This window comes from Gymnodraco acuticeps, unplaced genomic scaffold, assembly GCF_902827175.1.
Source record: "Gymnodraco acuticeps unplaced genomic scaffold, fGymAcu1.1, whole genome shotgun sequence".
Lineage (NCBI taxonomy): Eukaryota > Metazoa > Chordata > Actinopteri > Perciformes > Bathydraconidae > Gymnodraco > Gymnodraco acuticeps.
The window spans coordinates 422360-443366 of NW_022992180.1; the positions used below are offsets into that span (position 1 = coordinate 422360).

The 21007-nt window shown below is 41.7% G+C and overlaps 1 protein-coding gene across 1 annotated transcript in view; it reads right to left on the reverse strand.

Annotated features, from left to right (window-relative positions):
* Positions 1 to 20693, reverse strand: part of pofut1 (protein O-fucosyltransferase 1) — a 45295-nt gene extending 24602 nt beyond the window's left edge. The window contains exons 1-5 of the mRNA XM_034205039.1: positions 20522 to 20693; positions 19687 to 19808; positions 17046 to 17228; positions 15959 to 16071; positions 8187 to 8379 (exon numbers count right to left, since the gene is read on the reverse strand). Coding sequence (XP_034060930.1) covers positions 8187 to 8379; positions 15959 to 16071; positions 17046 to 17228; positions 19687 to 19808; positions 20522 to 20675 — 765 coding nt within the window. The 5' untranslated portion in view covers positions 20676 to 20693. The remainder of the gene's footprint in view (positions 1 to 8186; positions 8380 to 15958; positions 16072 to 17045; positions 17229 to 19686; positions 19809 to 20521) is intronic.
* Between the last annotated feature and the right edge of the window lie 314 nt (positions 20694 to 21007).

The window sequence follows — 21007 nt, forward strand, 5'->3', positions numbered from 1 at the left end:
TGAAAAATGATGTTAAAGTAAGCAAAATAAAGTCCGCCAACTCGCGCTGAGAATTGCACAGACAGCAGTTAGTAAGATTGATTTCAGTAGCCACTTGTCTGGAAATACTGAAGACCAGAAACGGTTTTGAAAACTTTTGTCTGTACAACGGAATTGTGCCAAAACTACGTCAACCGGCTGCGGAGGGAGACTCCTCCCCCCCTTCACTGGAGAACTGCGCTAAAACAGCTGATCACAACGTTCACACTCTGTGGTCACGAAGTACTCCCCGTCGACTTTCCTGAAGTAGCCTACCCCCCCGTTGATAGAAATCAACACGTAATGAATTAAGACCCCACGGTTTGATGATTGATAGGTGTGTGGGCTTTCATTTTGACACACAGAAATGTTTTATAATAAACATACATACTGTATGTTAAATGGATATATCCGCCTTCTTTCATTTATCTTTCCATTCCCACAACAATATACATAAAGAAATGGCATATGTTGGACATAGTTCGAATGGTGATTAATCATGATTAATTAATTTTAAAGCTGTGATTAATCTGATTAAAAATTGTAATCTTTTGACAGCCCTAATATATATATATATATATATATATATATATATATATATATATATATATATATATATATATATACATATAGCCTGTGTTGTATATTTATACACACAAATGAACAACCTTTGTTGTCAAAAAACAAATATTGTATTGTATTGTAGTGTTTATTTTAGTGTTGTTTTATGCTTATCCGCATTTTGATTTCAGAGCACAGGACAGGAGAATGCTGGGCACAACATCAAGCTCAACAGTAAAGCTGGCAATGCTGAACAAAACCATCGAGAGTTATAATATTTATTCAGCTGAAAAAGTCAATGCTCTACGAAAATGTAATTAAAGATATATTGCACATGGCTGGTATTTAACAACAAGGGGTGTTATAGTCTGTGTTGTAGTGTGTGATATTGGTATTTATGGCAACATTTTACACCTTTCCTTCAAGTACTATATGTTTTAGTTACTTGTGGGGTACTTAACATGAATAATCACAGTTACTATCCTTTTACTCCATCACATTTCAAAGATAAATAGGCTATTGTTATTTTAACCCCACCACAGTAATCCATCATCAGCTTTACTTTTTAGATAAAGATTTAAATCACAATTGATCATAACTCAAAATACATATATATTTGTAAGTGGTTTCATGTATAACCAGTGTTGGGACTAACGTGTTATAAAGTAACGCGTTACTGTAACGCCTTATTTTTGGCAGTAACTAGTACTCTAACGCATTACTTTTTAAATTCAGTAACTCAGTTACCGTTACTACATGGCGCGTTACTCCGTTACTGCGTTAGTTTTTTTATATAGTCAACAGCCAGGCGAACAGAGATGAGAACTGTACTTAAGTACAGTACTTGAGTAAATGTACTTAGATACTTCCTGTGTCACATGCGGAGACGCGCTGTGGGCGTGTTTGTGTTGTTTACTAACAAGACTATCATGGCGGCGGCGGAGCTCAAGTCTAGTTTCTCCACCTGGAGATATTCTCACTATTTCACTTTTGTCGAGCACAAAGACAAGAACGTTTTAGTTAAATGTAAGTTGTGTCCTGGCGGGTCAAAGAGCCGATCTACTGCCCAAACCAGTAATTCAAATCTCTTAAAACATCTGCAAAAACAACATGCTGGGACGAAGCTAGTAGCTAAGACCACAGAGACTCAGCCGACGCCACTCCACCTCCACCTAAGCAACAGCGGCTGGATTTTAACCAAGGGACTGCTAGCCAGGGAAAAGTCGATAAAGCCATTGCACGGTATGTTGTAGAACACATGCAGGCTATTGCTACAGTGGAGTCACCCGCTTTCAGGGAGCTAGTTAGCATGATACCATGTCTGGGCGGCACACGGCATATGGGACGGAAAACTTTTTCCAACTACCTGGAGAAAGAATATACAAAAATGGAAAGCCAGCTAATATCGATGCAATCCAGATTGCATATAATGCATGTCAAGTTGATCAACAGATTGTATTATTCTCCAATGCAATAACAGTACTGAAATGAAGGCTATAAGGGCATTAATGGGAGCCCTTTTTCTAAGTAACTAAAACGTTACTTTGCACAGTAACGCATTACTTTTTGGTGTAAGTAATCAGTAAAGTAACTGCGTTACTTTTAAAATGAAGTAACTGGTAATGGTAACTAGTTACTGGTTTTCAGTAACTAGCACAACACTGTGTATAACCCATGTACAACCCACAAAAGTATCATGCTAAATGAAGCTCTGTTGCTTGGATATCACGAGATCCTGTTATCAGCGTAATATAAAAGTACATAACGATTTATGTGTACATTAGCATAATTACTAGCTAGCCTCTAGCCGCTAGCTGCTAGCTGCTAACTGCTGCGGCCGCCTTGTTCATATCAAATCCATCATAACAATCCAGTACCATGCTGTCACACATTTTTTTTTGTGAAGCGCTCAATGAACTACATCTCTGCTCTTGCATATGTCACCAACACCAAGATGGCCGTCACATTGGCACATTTCACCTCTTTCTTTCAGAATTAAGTGAAAAGTATTAAAAGAGGTGAAAATCACTACAAGTCTGGGCATGTTGAGAACTGTACATACACAAAAGGGGAGTTAGTCGGTTCCGTAAGAGCCAGAATGCGGGACCGGCTTTACAAGGTTTCGGTGAGTAACACGAGTGTAATGTGTAACTCTGGGATTTGTAGTCTTTCTAGTTGCGAATTTTTCATAGTCTTATATTTCAACAGTTTTAAGACAAACTGTGACTTTTTTGACATGGAAATTATTTTTTAAGATTGACAAACATCATATGTGTAATTCATGGCACAATTCAAACGGGATCGAAAGATACGTTTTCTCTCTCCATTGACTTCAATACATAATTTTTAAGAAATAAGGTCCCATGGGGCGGAAGTAGATGGGCGTGACTTCGCCACTCTATTAAACATCCATGGGTTCAACAGGTTAAGGGCAGCTGGCAAACAGCTTTTAGGCGCAATACCGCCCCCTGGATTATATATAGTGTAGTGGATACTGCCCTGAATGACTCGTAAAAAAAAAAGGCGTATTCGTCGTGTGACTATGCACCGAACCGTGACGGTACGGGACGAATACGGATACCGTTACACCCATAGATATAAACACTAGATGACTCACCCGCGCTGCTGGTCAATGGAGACCGACGTTGCCACATGGCGGCCATCTTGCCACAGGCAGCTCGCTCATTCATAACATTATGTCTATGGTGCACTATTGAAATAACCGTAGATTGCTCAATTTTCAACCAACTTTCAAACGGTTTGGTTTGTTATAAACATCAAAGATGTAGTTATGATACTGCATACTTATAATCATTTCAACATGTCTTGTTGTCTCCTGTATCACAGCCATGCTAATAACGTTTATAATAAACCAAACCATTTGTAAATCAGTCAAGATTTCAGCGAGTTAAGAGTATATTTGTGCAGATCACTCACCTTACAACAGCTGTAGCAGTAGTTGTTGACTGTGGCAAGATGGCCACCGGTGAGCTACGCTGGCGACTCCCCCTTGAGCCATCTAGTGTTTATATATATATCCAGGGGTGCACATAACTGGTACGCAGGTACGCATGCGCGGCAACAATCTGAAATGCGTACCGTCACTTGTGTCACAAAGCGCATTTGCGTACCGACGTACTTGTGAAGCTTTTCCAGAAGGCGGTTAGATCACCGGACGACAGAGTCGGTCTCCGTGTGCACAGACAGGGCTGCTGTTAACGTCGGTCTGTACGGAATTGTGCCAAAACTACGGCAACCGGCTGCGGAGGGAGACTCCCCCCTGTCACTACCCGATCTGCAGCTCTGCCCGATCTGCAGTGCGCATGTGCGAGATGGTCCGCCATATTGGACAACTCCGGACGGCAACCCAAGTAGGACACAGTGGCTTTTGGCAAATCACAAAAAGAAAACGCGAGAGAGATGAGTTATTGTTATTACAACGTGAATTCACTATTATTTAATAACTCTTTTTATTGGGTTATTTTATTTGGGGTTAAGTAGTTGCAGCCGTGCTGTGCTTCGGTAGGGTTGGGTACCGAGAACCGGTTCCGGTTCGGAACCGGTTCCAACATTTCGATTCCAACGGCATCATTTAAAAATGTGAATTTCGGTTCCGCTTTTCGATGCCTGAGGAAATGTTTCTCGCCGCTCTCCGTAGCCTACTGTATGACTGCGGCAGGGCGGGAAATGTAGCGTTGTACCTACACTTCCTACAGCGTAACCTGAGACCAGGGGCCTCATTTATAAAGGGATATACGCTCAAAAAATGGCGTACGCCAGTTTCTACGCAATGTTTGCGATTTATAAAATACTAACTTGACGGGAAAACGTGTGGTCCTCCACGCAAACTCTAACCCATGCGTACGCACTAAGCACAAAAACGGGAGAGACGAGAAACTGCGACACCGTTGGCAGAAGGAAGAATGGAGAGAAATATGTGGAAATAATACCATAAATAAAACGTTACCTCTCATTTATCATATATGAAGAATTCATTTTCAAACATTGATTAAAGCCAATCTTAAAATGATGAAACAAACGCTTGTTTGAGACTCCTCAGTGCACACAAAAACATAACTTGGAGAAATAAATAAATACGGATATGTTATTTAAAACCACCTCGAATATGTTGTGTTAATGTTATGAAATGTTTTCTCATAAATTATGCGGTTTTGCATTTCTATAGGTTGTACGAGCATGGTTTTATATACTACCATGTTTAATCATGTTTTATGCCGTTTGCTAAGACTTGATAAGTCGCTCATAAAACACAGGAGGTATGGAAGCTAAGAACACCATATGTGGTAAATTGTACAGCTAATATAACACAACACATTAGTTGTATTTCCTTTAACTGGTGGATATAGAGTTGCTGCAGTGGAGACGCTGCGCACAGCTGATCGACAGCTGGGACACAAACCACCAAATACAAAAACATAATTCAGATCCAATCGACATGACTCCACTCCGGAGGGATTCCCCGATAATTTCTTACAGTCTCTCATCAAGGGGGGGTCTCCTGTCCCCGGTACAAACACACTGCCTGAGGAAGGCTATGTGTATTTTTTTTGTCATGAACCTTTTTCAGACCACTTATTTATTTATTTTGGTGACGATCCGACCTCCATGCTGCTACTCTGGTTCAAACGGCATCCACCAAACAATATGATTTATCTCCACCTCCCCAAAAGAACCAGAATCTGACACGGTGTGAGATGTCTTTTTTAGCTGTTCTGTCGTCATTTCCTGCGATCTTCTTCATGCAGTCAGTCAGAATGAATGAATGAATGAATGGGCGTTTCATTGACTATTTATAGGCAAATATGGGCGTTACGTGAAGCCCGCAAAAGCTGCACCACATTTCGAGTCGATTGTGATTTATAAAGGGAAACCGGCGTAGGAAGTGCTGTACGCACTTTCCTCGCCGGTACGCAATGTTTGGTGAATCGGAAAATGTCGGAAAATTTCTGTACCTATTTTTCGGATTTCTACTACATAAGCAACCTTCCCACGTGAATCCTACGCACGGCGTTATAAATGAGGCCCCAGGGCCGGCCCGTTGCACTGGCATTATAGATGTTCGCCTAGGGCGCCAGATCTGTGGAGGCGCTGCGCTGACAGCTCTGGGAGGAAAAACAAATGTTTTGACCGTTGGTGCTCATCCTAATTTTTGGCCTTGATGTAACAACATTCATAATTAAGTAAATGTAACACCCTTTTCACCCCGGTTACACTTTTCATTTGCCCTGTACGATGGCCGCTGTCAGTGATGAAAATGGGGGATGTTGGATTATCTGGCACCCGCAGCTCACAGCCAAAATGCGAGTGAGCGTGGGAGAGAGCGAGGGAGAAAGGGAGGGCGCTGTTGTTATTAGCATGTGGTGCTAGCTGCTCTAACGGAAGAAGAAGATGTTTCTACAATGATGTGGAGGGAGAGTCCTCTCCAGTCCAGTCAGACTGAGGCTGATGACTACAGCTCAGTGAGGTAAAGGACTCTTGAGTGTTTAGATAGTTCACTTTTGTCTAAGTTGTCTCAGTGGGTCTCAAACGTTTTGATCACAATTTATGTAAACACATATTTCCAAGGCACTCCTTTATAATTATTGGGATAAAACAGGTTTGAAATCATTCCAATGTATACTATAGGACAGTAAACCAGACATATCGTTTTAAACTGGAGAGATACAAAAATATGCATAAATAAAATAGTAAAATAAGATCTGAATGAACAACAAAAATAAAATACGTTCCATGTATTTGTTATTGGCTATGGGTTATTGGTTATGCTCACATACTTATTTGATTATTAAAATGTAAACCAATCTTTTTCATATGGGTGTTTAGAGTTGTACCCCCTAGATCTAGTAATTCTGCTTAAAGTGCACCAGATTGAAGCATTTTACTTTAAAATGTTCAAACATTTCTTCCTGGTATGCCTGAGAAGGCAGATATGCTTGTTTTTCTCAACAAGAACTGTTCTTTAAAAGTTGGACTGTTGCACTGTTGTAGCTTCAGTGGTTCTCAGGTTAAAGTTACATAGCAGTGAATATAAACAGACTGATTCATGTGAATATTACTGTATACTAACCTGTGTAAAAGTTTCTCGAATAAATGTAATTTTTTTGGTGGAAGAAGCATGTATCATTTTTTTACCCTGCCCCTCAAAGAATCGGAATTAAGAACCGTTAAGAACCGGAATCGAAAAGTAGAATCGGAATCGGAATCAGAATCGTGGAAATTCAAATGATACCCAACCCTACTCATACACGTTGGTTTACATCAGGGGTGGGGAACCTTTTTCCTCTCAAGGGCCATTTCAATGTTTTCAACATCCTCCGAGGGCCGTACAAATTATTGACCTAGCTTAAAAATACTAAAATCACAGCCCACTCATTTCACCTTTCTTTCATGCTGTGCAAAGAAAAAGCAACCTCTTAATCCAGATATCTTGCCATGACTCACGCATGCATGCACGTGCACGGTTGTGGCATGACCACCAAAACAGAAAGATATGGACACAAGATGTGTGCAAATGTATTTAGACTCCTATCCATGTGAACATGATTTAAGTGGGGGGGGACCTAACCTCCTCTAGGGGGGTCCGGGGGGCATGCTCCCCCGGGAAGATTTGTTTTTTTAAATGTTGAAGTTAAAAAACCCAGTGTAACCCTAACCCTAACAGCATCAATCTGGTGCACTTTGAGAGAGATCTATGGATACATCTCTCAACACCCAGATGAAACACAACTGTAAGCAGATTTTCTTTTTCTTTATGGATATTTTACAAATCACTCTCCTTTCAAACTGTATTCTTGTTTATTAATAACAACTTTTTTTTACTGTCATATAGTATTTTATACCTGCTTACTTTATTCTCTTATTTGTTTTATAACTATAATGATCATATAAAGATGTGCCTTTGCCTCACTGGTTGTAGAAAAAGCTTCTTATATTCGTTAGCATAGCTAGCTAACCAGATGCTAATAACAACACAGTTATTGACTGTATGACAGATGAACAGATCGCCACTGGGCTTACAACTAAGACACAGCCACGCAAAAACTGCAGCATGTGTACGGCTCCTTATGGGTACTGCAATGTTTGGAAGTGCCGGAGCGGAGCGGCGTTCTGGTGCTCTCCGTCAGAACTACACCCCTGTCAGACGAGACATATACCACGTGATGACACGTTAGGCTTGTGTTGTGTTCAAGGACCCTGACCTTGGCCAGGAAAAACAGGCACTCACTTGTTTAATTATTTTGCGGTCTAGATTTCTTAAATTTTTTTCTTTTTTGCGTGTGTTTATAAATTACCTCGAGGGCCACACCAAATGGTCTCGCGGGCCGTATACGGCCCGGGGGCCGGAGGTTCCCCACCCCTGGTTTACATGATCAATACAATTTTAAATTCAAGGAGGACAAGTGTTTTTTGTGAAAGGTTAAATATTTGATACAAGTGCATTTCCTCAATAAAATAAGGCATGCTTATCTTAATGAATGTTAGTGTTGCTGATTTAATTTCTCAGTGAACCAGAGGAGAGATCATATATATCTGTGAACAACCTTATATGTCCAAACTTAGCTTATGAGTTGTGATAAACATCTCACCCAGTCGCTGCCGATCCTCAGGTGAAGGCTGACGTAGGGCCGGGTCAGCAGGGCAGCGATGAGCTTCTCCCCCTCCCCCACCATGCTGTCTGACCACACCACGTAGCGCTGCAGGCTCACATGCTCCTCCGTCACCGGGAACTGAGCAGGAGCCCCCGGCAGGGCCAGGACCGGGTGCTCCGAGGGGGGGAACCTAGAACACAGCAGAAGGATGAAGAGAAGCTGCTTTTTACTGGGGCAAATGCTGATGTAAAGCGCTTTAAGGGGTTGCAAAGAAAGTAAAGTGATGTAATGTATGAGTAAACTATATACATATAGAGTAAGATAAGATAAAAACAGAATGTAGAATTTGAAATACTGTAATAATGTGTATTGTAATAGTATATAAATAAATATATTCGACTGTAGATGTTCTATACTGTAGACCAGGGGTTCCCAAACTTTTCAGCCCGCGACCCTCAAAATAACAGTGCCAGAGACTGGCGACCCCTGTCAACGGGGGGGGGGTGAATTCATTTAAGTTTTCCGCACTCTCGCGGGAATATCTCCGCAATGGAGCGAGTTTAAGTTTCACTTTCGATTGCAAGATATAGCCCAGCGCAACACCTTCGTCAAACATGTAGCCACTTGTTTGTACCATTTTCAGGCGATTTGTAATCTGTTCTAGAAAAACAATGTGTTTTTTAGGATTTCAAGAAGCATATAAAACAAACAATGGATGTATTTTATGAACATTTATCTTTGCTGAAAGTAGATTTAAATGTGTTAGGAGTGAGATGAGGGGGGGGGGGGGGGGGGGGCAGTGCCGGCCTAACACTGACTTTGGACCCCCCTGTGGCCCCCCTGAAAAAAAAAAATGATTAAATGATTTCTTCGGTGACGGAATAGGTGGAACTAACGCTATTTGTCATTTTAGTCGGACCCATTAGAGCAGTGGTTCTCAACTGGTGGGTCGCGTTTGAAGGCCTGATTTTCTAACAGTAGGCGTTGGACTGGAAGTACCAGGGAACATAAACGGTTTTGAAAACTTCTGTCACGTAGTGATCATCTTCTCAATAAAACATCAGTTCACGAGCGTGCTCTCTTTCTCTCAGTGCTTGAATTGGTATAAAAAAGGTGCGAGTACTCTAAATCAGCAACTGTTTCAAGTCAATTTATTTATACAGCCCAAAAACAAGAATTTGGCTCAAAGTCATATAGTATATCCAGTGCTTGAATTGGGCCGGTACTCACTTCTTACTGAGTACCGGCACGGCGGTACACATTACTCAGTAGATGCGTCATGAGGTGCCGCCACCGCTTTGCCCGCCCCCGGAGCAGCAGTCTTCGTCGCCCCAAACACCGCCACCCCTCGGTGGCCCGCAAGTGCCAGAGGACCTCGGCAAAACAGAGCCTGCCCAGGTATATTTAAACAAGTTCCCAACTCGTCTGTACAGTGGGGTAAGGCGCTCATTTTGCAGCTCATGGTTTAAAAACAGAGATTGGCTGGAATTTCCTGTAAAAAAGATGCCATCTTCTGCTAGGCCTGTAGACATTTCGGTTCAAATACATCTAACTGAGCTGCCTTCACCACAATTGTACCAGAGTACCAAACGCTGTCTCCTGGTACTCATCTGAGTAACTCACTAAAAATGAAATACTACACTGAACAAAAATATAAATGCAACACTTTTGTTTTTGCTCCCATTTTTCATGAGATGAACTCAAAGATCTAAAACATTTTCTATATACACAAAATAACCATTTCTCTCAAATATTGTTCACAAATCTGAAAAAATCTGTGATAGTGAGCACTTCTCCTTTGCCGAGATAATCCATCCCACCTCACAGGTGTGGCATGTCAAGATGCTAATTAGACAGCATGATTATTGCACAGGTGTGCCTTAGGCTGGCCACAATAAAAGGCCACTCTGAAACGTGCAGTTTTGCTTTATTGGGGGGGTCTGGGGGGGGTCCGAAAACCAGTCAGTATCTGGTGTGACCACCATTTGCCTCACGCAGTGCAACACATCTCCTTCGCATAGAGTTGATCAGGTTGTTGATTGTGGCCTGTGGAATGTTGGTCCACTCCTCTTCAATGGCTGTGCCAAGTTGCTGGATATTGGCAGGAACTGGAACACGCTGTCGTGGATGAATGGCACAACAATGGGCCTCAGGATCTCGTCACGGTATCTCTGTGCATTCACAATGCCATCAATAAAATGCACCTGTGTTCGTCGTCCATAACATACGCCTGCCCATACCATACGCCTGCCCATACCATAACCCCACCACCACCATGGGCCACTCGATTCACAACATTGACATCAGAAAACCGCTCACCCACACGACGCCACACACGCTGTCTGCCATCTGCCCTGAACAGTGAAAACCGGGATTCATCCGTGAAGAGAACACCTCTCCAACATGCCATACGCCATCGAATGTGAGCATTTGCCCACTCAAGTCGGTTACGACGACAAACCGGAGTCAGGTCGAGACCCCGATGAGGACGACGAGCATGTAGATGAGCTTCCCTGAGACGGTTTCTGACAGTTTATGCAGAAATTCTTTGGTTATGCAAACCGATTGTTGCAGCAGCTGTCTGAGTGGCTGGTCTCAGACGATCTTGGAGGTGAACATGCTGGATGTGAAGGTCCTGGGCTGGTGTGGTTACACGTGGTCTGCGGTTGTTGGATGTACTGCCAAATTCTCTGAAACGCCTTTGGAGACGGCTTATGGTAGAGAAATTAACATTCAATTCAGAGTGGCCTTTTATTGTGGCCAGCCTAAGGCACACCTGTGCAATAATCATGCTGTCTAATCAGCATCTTGATATGCCACACTTGTGAGGTGGGATGGATTATCTCGGCAAAGGAGAAGTGCTCACTATCACAGATTTTTTCAGATTTGTGAACAATATTTGAGAGAAATGGTTATTTTGTGTATATAGAAAATGTTTTAGATCTTTGAGTTCATCTCATGAAAAATGGGAGCAAAAACAAAAGTGTTGCATTTATATTTTTGTTCAGTGTATATGACAGTAAAACCAGAATAGAGTTTAAAAGGGGAGTGGTTTGTAAAATATCCATAAAGAAATAGTAAATCTGTTTACAGTTCTGTTTCATATGGATGTTGAGATGTATCCATAATTCTCTTAATTTTGCTCTCAAAGTGCACCAGATTGATGCATTTAACTTCAACATTAAAAAAAAAAATCTTGTGTTAGATCCACTCCCCACTTGTAAAAATATCACTTTACCCCTGCACCCCCTCTAATCTCAGATGCACCCTGAGTCATTTTGTTTAAGTACAGTGAGCCTTTCTAAAATATACAGTAAAAGAGACAAACCCACCAGCATTATAGGATATACTATGACTTTGAGCCAAATTCTTGTTTTTGGGCTGTATAAATAAATTGACTTGAAACAGTTGCTGATTTAGAGTACTGCAACATGGCACCTTTTTTATTGCAATTCAAGCACTGAGTATATCCTATAATGCTGGTGGGTTTGTCTCTTTACTGTATATTAAAGCTCTGTGCTAGAGCTTTTCAGGTTCAGAACCGGCTCTTCGGTTTAGCTCTGGCTCTTTTCACACCGCCTAGAGTCCGACTGGTGCTGCATCATTGCGTCATCATTTGCGTCATGACGTAAGCGTTTGCGTGCCTGCTTCATAAAGCCAAACCGTGCGGAAACCGCTCACAGCTGACACCGACAACAACAATGGCCGATTGTGCTCCAGCTTCCTCTGTACCTCTTCAGAAGACCAGATTCCCAGTAGGTAGCTGGTCTCTTCAGTGGACCACTGCTGCTTGTTAAGTTTCTCCATCGTTGTGTACAAACTGAATAAAACGCCGGCTTTTTGTTGTTGTTCAGGAGTTGATCCCGCCCCTGCCCCTGCCCCTGCCTCGACGTAAGCGTAACGTATGCGGTGCTTTTGCTCTAGCCGGACAATTTTTTGGTGCTTGAAACGAACCGGATTCCGGAGCTAAGAGGCTGCTCCGCTGTGGTGTGAACAGGAAAACCTGGTGCTTTTCAAGCTCCAGCTCCGAACCGGCCCTGAAACACTGTTGGTGTGAATGAGGTAGTAGAGACCGTTAAGTTGTGTTTAAAATCGTCAACGTAATGCACGTTAAAGGTTTTGTGTTGAACATGAAGTTAGCTTTACTGTAGCTCACCAAAGGTTAGCATGTTAAGCTGTACTTTATGTGGCAGCTCGCTTAATACAAAGAGGCGTTTTGTGCTTCATTGTTACACTAACCGGCGAAAGCTGTTTTGTTCGGAGCGGTTGTGTAACATCAGAATTGAGCATGGAAAGTTGTAATAAATCACGATTTATAAATACAGCGGGCATATTGTCATGAATGACAAATGATTTACCATTAATAATAGTATATATTATCGTAATAAGAACAGTATTGTCCTTCATTTCGTAAGCTCTTTATTGTAAAGATCATTATGGTTAATTTATTCTATTCTGAGTAAAATTACCTTCTATTGGGAGTAAAATTACCTTCTAGTTGGAGTGAAATGACGTTCCATTGGGAGTAAAATTACTTTCTATTTTTAGTAAAATTACCTTCTATGAGTAAAATGGCAGTAGAGTTAATTTTAATATACACTACATAGAGTAAATAACCATTAAGCAGAGTCAAATCTAGGCACGTAATAGAGTAAAATGAACTCTAAAAATACAACTCTGAACAAAGAGTACATTTTACATATATAGGTTGGGACCAAATGTAATATTTTTAGAGTAACATTTTCTTCAATTTGAGTCAATTTTACTCAGAGAAATGTACTGTGTACAATTGTGGTGAAGGCATCTGAGTTAGATGTATTTGAACCGAAATGACGCATCTACTGAGTACTGAGTAGGCCTACCGCCGTACCGGTACTCAGTAAGAAGTAACGGTACCAGATGGGTAAGTCCCATCCCGGTGAGCCCAATTCATGCACTGCTTTCAGCGTGACACGTTAGTGGCAAGTTCAGACCCAACGGGTAATAAAGGATTATGACGTAAATGTTACGATCCTGTCTGTCAAAATGACGGACAGCGAAAAATTCTAACGCCACCTCTGTGGGACAGAGAGATATGCTTTGGCCATGGGTGACAGCAGTGGGTAAAACTGTGCATTGTCTCTCCACCACTTCAAAAACAATAGTTTTTGCCAAGAAGGTGATGCTTATTGACAGGGCGAGATATAAATATACTGTTGGTACTTGTCAATGTCTCTAGTAGCCCTGTAAATATGATGTCCTTTTGTGTTATCTGTTGTTTTATGTTGATGTTGTAACCTACTTGCTGCCATGTTGGACAGGTCTCCCTTGAAAAAGAGATTGATGATCTCAATGGGACCACCTGGTTAAACAAAGGTTTAAAAAAAAAATTAGGAATTATTATAAATGAATTAACCATGTAATATCGCGGTAGATTTTGTCAGTCTCACGACGGTATTGAGACGTTTATTTATCACGATACCGCGATATTCGGTATATCGTTACATCCATAATGTTTGTATGAGATATTTATCCACAGTCAGTGTTTTACCTACAGCAAATGGTGGAGTTTGTAGAAACAAACCGGTACAGCAGCAAAACTGATTTTAGTTACTAAAAAAGCCAACAGTGTAAATGTACGCTATATTCAGAATAGTTTTACGGCTCAAACAGTATTTCCACTTTTCAGAGCAGTTTTTGCTAGTCTACCGCTGCCTCAATCAACACCAACGTCACACATTAACAAAAACAAACTGACTGATGGAGGCAAAGGTAGGCCAGCAAGCTTCTTCTTCTATGAATTAGAATGGTGTTTTTTGTCCAGGTTGCTTTGAAGAGAGCTGGGATAACGGCTTTGGCTCCTTGTCAGAAAGGGCTGTCTGACTGTGAGGTAAAGTGGTGAAAATATTCTAAATATAGCATTTTTTTGGGGGTCTTAAATAGATGTAGGCAGCTGACCGGTTTACTGATATTTATATAAATATTTGTATTCCATTTTTTTAAATAGACAATTTACTTTCACTACTTATGCTGCGTTCACACCAGACGCGATGCGATGTTTGGGGGTGGCGCGATTACATGTCAATGCAGAGACGCGGACAGACGCAAATTCGCTCCGACGACGAGCATGAAGCGGTGGACGCGGCATGAATCACGCGATTGAGGCGATTGAACAGTGGCGCGTCAAACGCGAGAGTTAAACTTTTTCAACTCGAGCGTCAAATTCACGTGACGCGTTCTCGCGGAAGCCAATCATCGGTGAGGATCTCAGCCTGCCGTCACTGACGTTCAACCAGAAAACATCAGCCGTTAGCTGTTAACAGTTAGCACACAGAGATCACAGCTCCTCATATCTGTTCAGAAACTGTACAGAAGTTAAACAAGTACAAACCACAGACTGTCTGTGTCATGGCGAATACAGTCGCTGCTTTATTTATGTCTGTAGGCCGTTGTTATGAGTGTGGAGTGAGCATATACAACGTTAGCTTAGCCTGGTCGACCCAATCTCCATTCAGAAAACAAGCATTCTAAAAGGTTTTTCGCCTGCCGTCTGTCTGCAGACTTGTCAAAGCATTAATTCATGGTTTTTACTAACCTGTATCAGTATGTTGTTACGTCGGCATCATTTAGAAACGTGTATTACAATTTAATCACGGTAAAATATGTTCATTTTGTTGTAGTTGTAGCTCCCGAGCGCGTCTTGTTTGAATGATGCGAGTAAACACAGCTGGCAGCCGCGGTGAAACTCGAGCGATTAGAGCGAAGCGAATATTCGCATCGCGTCCGGTGTGAACGCAGCATTAAGCTTATATTGAATTTTCTTTAATATATATCATATTTTATTTTATTCTGTGATTGGCTGTTTTCGTCTCCAATCATATCTTCGATCTGAGGGGTTTTAGGTTGCCATCAGGCTGTTGACGGTCTTATTATACATCCATTGGTTGGTTTTGTGGCACATTTGTAACGCTGTGCCAACTTGAGCGAGCACACAGGCAAACTTGAGCGAACACAGGGTGGAGAGGTTGAGCGAGGGAGATAGAGAGAGAGAGAGAGGTTGAGCGAGGGAGAGAGAGAGAAAGGTTAAGCGAGGGAGAGAAAGGGAGAGAGAGGTTGAGCGAGGGAGTTAGTGAGAAGGCTTGAGAGTCAATTTTTCTTCAAAATATAATTCATTGCCAGCCTCCCTTGTGTGTTTTTCTTTACGTAACAGTTATTTTAAAGATGCTGTCCCTGGCTGGCTTGCTAGCTCGTTGGTAACGTAACTGATTTCTTCTAAAGTGCCTGCATCTGGCGCTGAGTTGCCATCCTTTTGTGAGCTCTTTTTGTTCGTGAACCACTTCCATGTGTACTTTTCATGTATATTTATCTGCAACAATGGATATCAATCCATTGTTGCAGATAAATATACATGATAACAGCCAAACTAACCTAGCCTGAGTAAACTGACAGGCTGCTGTGCCGTATCTCACTCAAAAAAACCACACTTAAAAAAAATCCACACACGACTCAACCCAGCGAAAAACCGGTCTCGCGCGCAGACTTTCATTCAGAATTTCCTAGCAAAATAGAAAAAGATATTAAACTAATCTTTCAACATAGTTTAATACAAAAATAAATATTAGGACAAAGCCCTACAAATAACAACAATAAACATAATAATAAAAATGTTTAAATGTTTTATTCAGCCCTGATTTCTCCTGGGCGGGCCCAAATCCTGGATGGGCGGGCCCCATGGGGCCGGGTCTGGTCATCTGTAATAATCCTAAACAGTTCTACAGTAGTGTACTCACTTCTTAATCCACTGAAGATGGTGGTGGGCACTGAAGGAAATACCACCGAACAACACAGACTGGTCAAACTCCACACCCAGGTGGTCCCAGAATGGACCAAACGGGTTCCCATCCTGGAAATCAATCAGAACCATTGGCCCACATCAGAGCAAAGACAGTGTAACAGCAGCAACATGATTCTGAGCGTGTTCCCATGAGCCACCAGGGGGCAGCATTTCACCCTCACATCAATACTGACACAGGCTCAGGCTCTGCAGCACCTTCTCTCAAATGAGGCTGATTGTATTCATTCTTTAATTTAACTTGGAAAGACATTGAGGGAGAGACTTCATTTAGAATGAAGTTAAACCAAGAAGCTAAAATACAGATAACAAGTAGATTAGCTAAAAAGCACATTTTGACAAATATTTGGAACCATAACAATAAATAAAGCATTTTAACATTCTTCTTATGACCAGCTGTATGGAGATGCTGATTTCATTTTCCAGCAGGACTTGGCCCCTGCCCACACTGCCATAAGCACCAATACCTGGTTTAATGACCATGGAATTACTGTGCTTGATTGGCCAGCAAAGTGGCCTGAGCTGAACCTTAATAGGGTATTGTCAAGGGGAAGACAACACCCTACAACAACGCAGACGAGCTGAAGGCCGCTATCTAAGCACTCTGGGCTCCGTCACACCTCAGCAGAGCCACAGGCTGATGCAGTAATTCATGCTAAAGGAGGCCAAACCAAGTACCGGGTGCATAAACGTGAACAAACTTTTCAGAAGGCCGACATTTCTGTATTAAAAATACGTTTTTTCATTGCCCTTGTGTAATATTCAAATTTTCTGAGAAACTGAATTTGGGGTTTTCTTTAGCTGTAAGCCTTAATCATAAAGATTGAAACAAATAAACGCTAGAAATAATTCACTTTGTGTGAAATTCATCTATATGATATATGAGTTTCACCTTTTAAATAGAATTACTGAAATTAATTAACTTTTCCACATCATTCTAATTTATTGAGATGCACCTGTAATCAGATAAATATACTTCTCCTTAGATACCTGACACTGGTGGATCACACACTGACTCCTCTCACCTTCATGGGGCAGGATTTCTTGTCTGCACTCCTCTGGGCAGCAGTCTCAAAGCAGTAGGCTTTTCTCTGTCCGGAGGGCCAGTGTTTGGGGGCCAGCTTCTCCATGAAGGCCTCCAGACTGAGCACACGGTGGTAGGCCGACAGGGCCTCCAGCTGGAAGAACTCACTGTAGGGAACATGGACCTGGAGAGAACACAACGGAATGAAGCAGCATAGGGTCATTCCGCTATAAATAATAAGGTGGTCATATTCCAATGCTTTGTTATTGTCAAAATGGTAAGACCAGAGCCAACAGTCTCCATTCAATTTGGCATTCATTCATGAAAAGTAGCCATGTATCGTTTTATATACACTGAACAAAAATATAAATGCAACACTTTTGTTTTTGCTCCCATTTTTCATGAGATGAACTCAAAGATCTAAAACATTTTCTATATACACAAAATAACTATTTCTCTCAAATATTGTTCACAAATCTGAAAAAATCTGTGATAGTGAGCACTTCTCCTTTGCCGAGATAATCCATCCCACCTCGAAGGTGTGGCATATCAAGATGCTGATTAGACAGCATGATTATTGCACAGGTGTGCCTTAGGCTGGCCACAATAAAAGGCCACTCTAAATGTTCAGTTTTATCACACAGCACAATGCCACAGATGTCGCAAGTTTTGAGGGAGCGTGCAATTGGCATGCTGACAGCAGGAATGTCCACCAGAGCTGTTGCCCGTGAATTGAATGTTCATTTCTCTACCATAAGCCGTCTCCAAAGGCGTTTCAGAGAATTTGGCAGTACATCCAACCGGCCTCACAACCGCAGACCACGTGTAACCACACCAGCCCAGGACCTCCACATCCAGCATGTTCACCTCCAAGATCGTCTGAGACCAGCCACTCGGACAGCTGCTGCAACAATCGCTTTGCATAACCAAAGAATTTCTGCACAAACTGTCAGAAACCGTCTCAGGGAAGCTCATCTGCATGCTCGTCGTCCTCATCGGGGTCTCCACCTGACTCCGGTTCGTCGTCGTAACCGACTTGAGTGGGTAAATGCTCACATTCGATGGCGTCTGGCACGTTGGAGAGGTGTTCTCTTCACGGATGAATCCCGGTTTTCACTGTTCAGGGCAGATGGCAGACAGCGTGTGTGGCGTCGTGTGGGTGAGCGGTTTTCTGATGTCAATGTTGTGAATCGAGTGGCCCATGGTGGTGGTGGGGTTATGGTATGGGCAGGCGTATGTTATGGACGACGAACACAGGTGCATTTTATTGATGGCATTGTGAATGCACAGAGATACCGTGACGAGATCCTGAGGCCCATTGTTGTGCCATTCATCCACGACCATCACCTCATGTTGCAGCATGATAATGCACGGCCCCATGTTGTAAGGATCTGTACACAATTCCTGGAGGCTGAAAACATCCCAGTTCTTGCATGGCCAGCATACTCACCGGACATGTCACCCATTGAGCATGTTTGGGATGCTCTGGATCGGCGTATACGACAGCGTGTTCCAGTTCCTGCCAATATCCAGCAACTTGGCACAGCCATTGAAGAGGAGTGGACCAACATTCCACAGGCCACAATCAACAACCTGATCAACTCTATGCGAAGGAGATGTGTTGCACTGCGTGAGGCAAATGGTGGTCATACTGACCCCCCCAGACCCCCCCAATAAAGCAAAACTGCACGTTTCAGAGTGGCCTTTTATTGTGGCCAGCCTAAGGCACACCTGTGCAATAATCATGCTGTCTAATCAGCATCTTGATATGCCACACCTGTGAGGTGGGATGGATTATCTCTGCAAAGGAAAAGTGCTCACTATCACAGATTTTTTCAGATTTGTGAACAATATTTGAGAGAAATGGTTATTTTGTGTATATAGAAAATGTTTTAGATCTTTGAGTTCATCTCATGAAAAATGGGAGCAAAAACAAAAGTGTTGCGTTTATATTTTTGTTGAGTGTCCAATTGAGAAGCCAAAACATTAAAAAGCATCGATAAATTGGTGACAGGTAATACTGGGTCCAGTAAGGATTCCCATCCCTTTATCTATTTTCAGTGTGCAGTTAAGTGTGCAACACCTTACTGTATAGCTTTAAATTATATCTACTTGAAATGCCCACTTATGTAGCACATAATACATTACGGGACACTATCATGACTGTCTATCCAATACATCAGAATCAGAATTCTTTATTTGTCCCACAGAGGGGACATTGACATATTTACAGCAAAAGTATAGATAGAGACAACAAATAAAACACTATAAGATGAAAGGCATTCACATATTTAATTTTTACAATTTAAAGAAGCACACATTCAGGTAGGAACCTGAATGTGTAAGTAAGTAGTAAGTATGTGCCAGTAAGTAGCAGCAGCAGTATTCATGAAATAAGTCAATTGTAGCAAGAAGAAAGTATTGTAATAGCAGCTAGATAACAATAGTAAAATCACATATTGCACATAGCTACATACAGATTCTAAATCAGACACCCAATGGATCCTATCTGTGTCCTCATGTTGTTTTTATTCTGATTATTATGAATTGGCTGCTTAAACACTCAGATGTCCCTTTGGAAGCTCTCTCTCTGATAAATGCTGTATGTCTGTCAGTGTGTGCTGCTCTCTGCCTGTACTCACATTGGTGTACGGGGGTGTGTGGTGGCGGTACACTATCCAGGGAGGTACTGCCAGGGTTCGGTTCAACATCTTGGCAAAGGCCAGAGATCCCAGGAAGTGATCTGCCTGGTTTCCAAAGCGACCTAAACAATAACAGTGGGCACTTTATGCTCTCAGCATCAACAGTAAACGTTATACCTCTTCTTCAGAAAGTGGACACCTGACTGACCGGAGGGGACGTTGTGCTTCTATTATTACTCTCAGTATTACACACTGCTTGTCCTAAGCGCCACTCAGTAGGCTTTTCCAAAATGTGTGATTTGTTCAAAAAAATAAATAATTCATTTAACTTTAGACAACCATATAGATAATTTTTTCAATAATATTGTTATTCTGTGTACATTTTAAATTCATAAATCCACATTTATAAAAGCAAACCCTACATTTGACAATGAGTTTTGTCAATTGTTGTTATGTTTATTCTTGTCTTCTGTATGAACCTGTGCCTTCTGGATTTTATTATTTGAAGACTCTGAAAGCTATGTTGTTGGTAGGCTACTCATTAAAAAAAGAAATAAACTCCACTCAGTTAGCTGCTAACTTTCTTACACCACCGATTAGAATGACATCTAAAGATATGTTTCTTTTGTTATTCTGATATTGAAACATTAGAACATCTTTGCTTTTCTTGCACTGTATTTCCCCCCAGGTCGTGCGACATGTGTATGCATCATGAGCCTCCACAGACCTCCACTGTAAACTAATGGACGTCTAAAGTCTGGGCTTCGCTAGCTCTACTGTTTTCATGCAACATGAATTTAAAATTTAAAAGTATCAGCTACAAAAAGGGAGTTACCCATGCACGGGCAGTACAACACGTAGCCATTCTCATCCCAATTCAATTCTTCGGCAAAAGTCCGACACGTTTGGAGAAGAAATGCTAAAAGTAGAGACGTTAGTGTAAGAGAATTGCAAGTCTGCTGATTGACCGCCATTATTGTGCATAACATATCCCAGAATGCACTGGCTGACTGTCAGTCGGCTTCTTTCTTCTTCTGCCGCTTTAGTGAGATTTCAATTGCACAACACGTTTACCGCCACCTCGTGTTCTGGAGGGGGTGGAGCACAAAGAATATACACAGAACCGCTGGGATAATGGGTGCACTCAAAATATTTTCTTTTCAAAATATTTAATACATTTTCTTGTTCAACACAAAATTCCCACAGATGGGCCGAAGTATTTAAAGGTTTAAATTGATAATCGTTAAAAAAATAAAATTGAAATAAACATAACAATAGCAACAATATAGATATTATTCAACAGTTATAAGATAAAGATATA